Below are 3,708 nucleotides of genomic sequence, written 5' to 3' on the forward strand. Positions count from 1 at the left end.
TCGGATTCTCTCTCTCCATTTCTGCCCCTCCCCAACTGGGGCTCACTTGATTGCTTTCTCAAAAATAAATAAATGAGTTGGACCCTTAATCGACTCAGCCACCCTGGCACCCCAAAAGGTACTCAAAGCTTTATGTGAAAGGGAGAGCCCAACAGCAATGTCACGGTGGCAGGGTTTTACAAGGGACCCTTACCTGTGATGCCAGCGTGTGTGTCCAGGTGGAGCAGCTTTCTTTTGAGTTCAGGGGTGAAGGCACACATTCGGGAACACAGCTGGGGCAGTGTTCTTTTCCTGCTTTTCGTCTCTGTAGACCGGGGGCTTTCAGAAGGGGGTGTGGTATTGCTGTGAGAAGGCAGCTGGAATCTGATTCTTGAGTACACCTAATGGGATGCTGGTGGGCAGCCTCGGGAGGTCTTGCTTTCGGCCTCCTGTTCTTCTTACTACTCTAGAGCTGTGGCACCGAGGCTCAGGGAGGCCCTCCGGTCAGGGAGAGCTCCTCTGCAGGACGCTGAGCCTGGGCGAGCCCTGGTGCGCAGGCACTGGGGTGGGAGTAAGACAGGGAGCTGCCTGGCCGGGCATGCCTGTGGCCTGCTGCTTCCGAGTATGTGTGCCCCATTGGCTGTGGGTCCCTGGCCCCTGGCCCGAGGCTGATAGGTCTAGTGAATGCCGGAAGCTGTCTGTGTGTAAGAAGGGATTGAAGATGTGTAAGGTAGAAATTTTGCTGCTTTAAAGACAGGAAGTGAGGGCTGAGCCTCTGCAAACAAGGACTGTTTTCCTCCAGAGAAGCGGTAGCTGCAGCCAACACCGAACCACCCAGGTGACACCTTGTGGTTTGCAAGATAGCCCTGCCTCTGCTTGCTTTCAGGAACGTCACACTTTAAAAGAAAATAATTGAAGAGCCATTGGAAACATGACTTAAAAAAAAAGTGGGGGGACGAGGGAGTGCTTTCTTGAACCACTTCTGTCTCCTTTACGCCTTCTCGAGGTTGGAGGATTCCACTGAGTGGTTGTAAATGGAAAGCTGTGTGACTGCGTCTGCTTTGCTCTTTCCTGTGCAGATTCAGAACGCTAGCCTTCTAGCACCTTGAGCTGGTCTCGTAGGACCTGAGGGTTCTGGTGGTGAGCGTCTCATTGCTGCTGGAGTGCAGCACGGTCTTGGGACCCCACAGCAGAGCCCAGCCTGCCAGGGGACGTGGGTGGTGACCGAGAACATGCGTGGCTCCGGTGGCAGGCATGCAGCGAGCCCCTGCCCTCGAGGTGCTCCGAGTGCCAGGCGCACTGTCAAGGGCTTTTGGGTTCTTCTCAGCTTTCAGGGGCTTTTGCTAGTTAAGTGATCCCCTTGACTTTTTGTTACTGCCACCTTAAGGGAATCCGAGATCCTGAAAGACTTTTCTTTGCTTATTCTTTTCCAGATGCTTCTCAGCTTCATGGAAAAGGGCCTGGTGTACCACGGAAATTGTGACCTCTTCAGAGGACAGGCCCGACTAACTTAGGTCTGGGTGGCAGCTGACCAAGTAGGTCTCGGAGACTGATAGTCACCATGCTCTTTTTGCCAGCTGGTCTCCTTCCGGCGAAGGTGTGAGTGCTGAGGGGAGCGTCTCTTGGCACTGTGATGTGCCTTCAGTGAGGGGAGCAGCCCGGGCTCCTCCGGAGGCACTGACGGGCCTGGCGCCCCGGGCCCTGTGACTTGGTCATGGACAATCGTTGGAGGGGCAGCTCTGGGCTGGCGTGTGTGCTGGGTCATGTACGAAGCTCTGGTGTCAGCGCAGAGCAGGGCACACCTGTTTTAAACCTGCCTGGCCCTGGCGTTTGGTCAGAGTACCTCATGGTGCCCTACTGATCAGGGACGACTCCTGGCCACGGCGGGATCCCTGATGGTCATGGTGTCTGTCCCATCCTCAGGCTGTGTGCTCGACAGGACAAAAACCCAGGCTGACACACAGCTGGGAGACTTACTTTGTCTTTTTGAAAAATACTCAGAATACCTAACGCGTGCTCATCGTGGTGGGGGCCAGCTTCTCTGCTGAACATGACAATGAAGCTCATTCAGAGAAAAGACCTTTGTAGATTCAACCATTGTGACAGGATTTTTAAAGACAGTTTGGTCCAGATTTCATCATTACCATTAACGCATTGGATAGAATGGGACTGCTTTCCGCATGTCATATTGTAGTGAGACATAATTCCAGTGCCTTTATGGTGGAGCAGAATTAGACACCTGTCCATTCAGCCCTCTGAGTGGATCTCAGATGAAGACTTTTTTAAAAAGATAAGTCTGTATTTAAGACATAGCCAGTTTGAGTTTTTTACAGTTGCACATCCTAATCTGTGCCGTCCTGATTTGAGGGTCATCTGGGCCCCTAGACCCCAGGTCCCAGTATAGCCAGGGCCCCATTTTGTTTTTCTCAGAGTTCATGCAGGCAGACTGAAGAGCCCCAGCACCCTTCATCTGGGAGGGCCAAGTCGCAGACATTCCACTTAGTTTGGTTTAGAAACCCTTCTCCGCAGAGCTGCAGGAGCAGGCCCCTGTAAGGTGTCTGCCGTGTAAAAGCGGGCCTCGGCCTCCCGGGGCTCCCAGGCAGCAGGGTGTGTGCAGACGTGAGGGTGGTGCGCCCATGAGCTTGGAGAGTGCGCCAGAGACAGACGGGGGCGGCTGCTTCCCAAGGGTGTTCAGGGCACTCGCCCGTCCTGTCAAGTGTGCCCCACAAGCCTGTCTGAACTGACTGCTTCAGCTAAGTGATTGCAAACGTGTTACGAATCAACAGCTTCCTCAGAATGTACAGGCAGCTCTCTGGGCTCCTGCCTTCCAGGGCATGGTGCTCAGTAACTCACAGTGCATGCAGAGGTTTGCTGGTTTCCAGTGGAGCAAGACCTCTGTCAGCTATCTGGCTAGGCCTCTGGTTTTTGGGGTTTGTTTTTTTTTTTTTTTTTTAAATTTAAGAACCAGCCTGTGTTTCACATCTGGCTAAAGTGGATTCCTTATCCCTTCATTGTATCTATTTTTTGCCTCTTGGGTTCCCAGTTTGTTTACAGAGTAGTCTTAGGTAGTAGCAAAAGAGCCAAAGAAGAGATTTGTATTGCTGAGCTCAGAGCCTTGCAGAGGCCTTCTGTGAACACTGAGCAGTGGGAACTCTCCAGGCTTCTCTGCCCAAGAACACCCAAGGTCCCTTCCCTGCAGCGCTCACTCCCTCCTCCCCCTGTACCTTTGAGTGTGCAGCTGGAGCTGAATCCCCTCATTTTTAGGAATCTAGTGATGCCTCTTGCCTCAGGGAAACGTTTCTTTGATGGGGAGTTTTTGAGATTTCTTTTTCTTCTTTATGCTTTATTTGTGGTAACGAAAGAGTGAATGACCTAGACAGCCTTGGCCGGGCAGACGGGCTGGCAGATGGGCTCCCGGGGCTGCGGCGCTTTCCTTGGCGCGGCCGTTCCTTAGGTGTGAGAGGGGCTGTGGCTTTTGTGCGGCCGCGCGACCATGTTGGTATTGGGGGGTGGTGTGGAAATTGTTAATCTTGTATAAAGCAACTCAATAAATTGTTTCAAGGTTTCCAAAACATCGTTTCGCCAACTAATTTTTTTTTTTTTTACCGTATTTGCAACTAACTCTTCCTCCCCTAGGAGCTGGTATGTGTGGAATATCCCCTTTCGGCCAGAAGCTAAGAGGAGCAGGGCAAATAACTTAGCTTCACATGCAAAGAAAAAACACTGAAG

At 52.3% G+C, this 3,708-nt stretch overlaps 1 protein-coding gene across 4 annotated transcripts in view; it reads left to right on the forward strand.

Moving 5' to 3' along the window:
- The window catches only part of UBN1 (ubinuclein 1), a 36,547-nt gene extending 32,996 nt beyond the window's left edge, over window positions 1-3,551 (forward strand). For all 4 annotated transcript variants that reach the window (XM_029949674.1, XM_029949673.1, XM_029949676.1 and 1 more), the window contains one exon: window positions 1,413-3,551. In XM_029949674.1, the coding sequence (XP_029805534.1) occupies window positions 1,413-1,462 (50 nt within the window). In that variant the 3' untranslated portion in view covers window positions 1,463-3,551. The remainder of the gene's footprint in view (window positions 1-1,412) is intronic.
- Window positions 3,552-3,708: the final 157 nt, after the last annotated feature.

Source organism: Suricata suricatta, chromosome 8 (assembly GCF_006229205.1).
Source record: "Suricata suricatta isolate VVHF042 chromosome 8, meerkat_22Aug2017_6uvM2_HiC, whole genome shotgun sequence".
NCBI classification, from domain to species: domain Eukaryota; kingdom Metazoa; phylum Chordata; class Mammalia; order Carnivora; family Herpestidae; genus Suricata; species Suricata suricatta.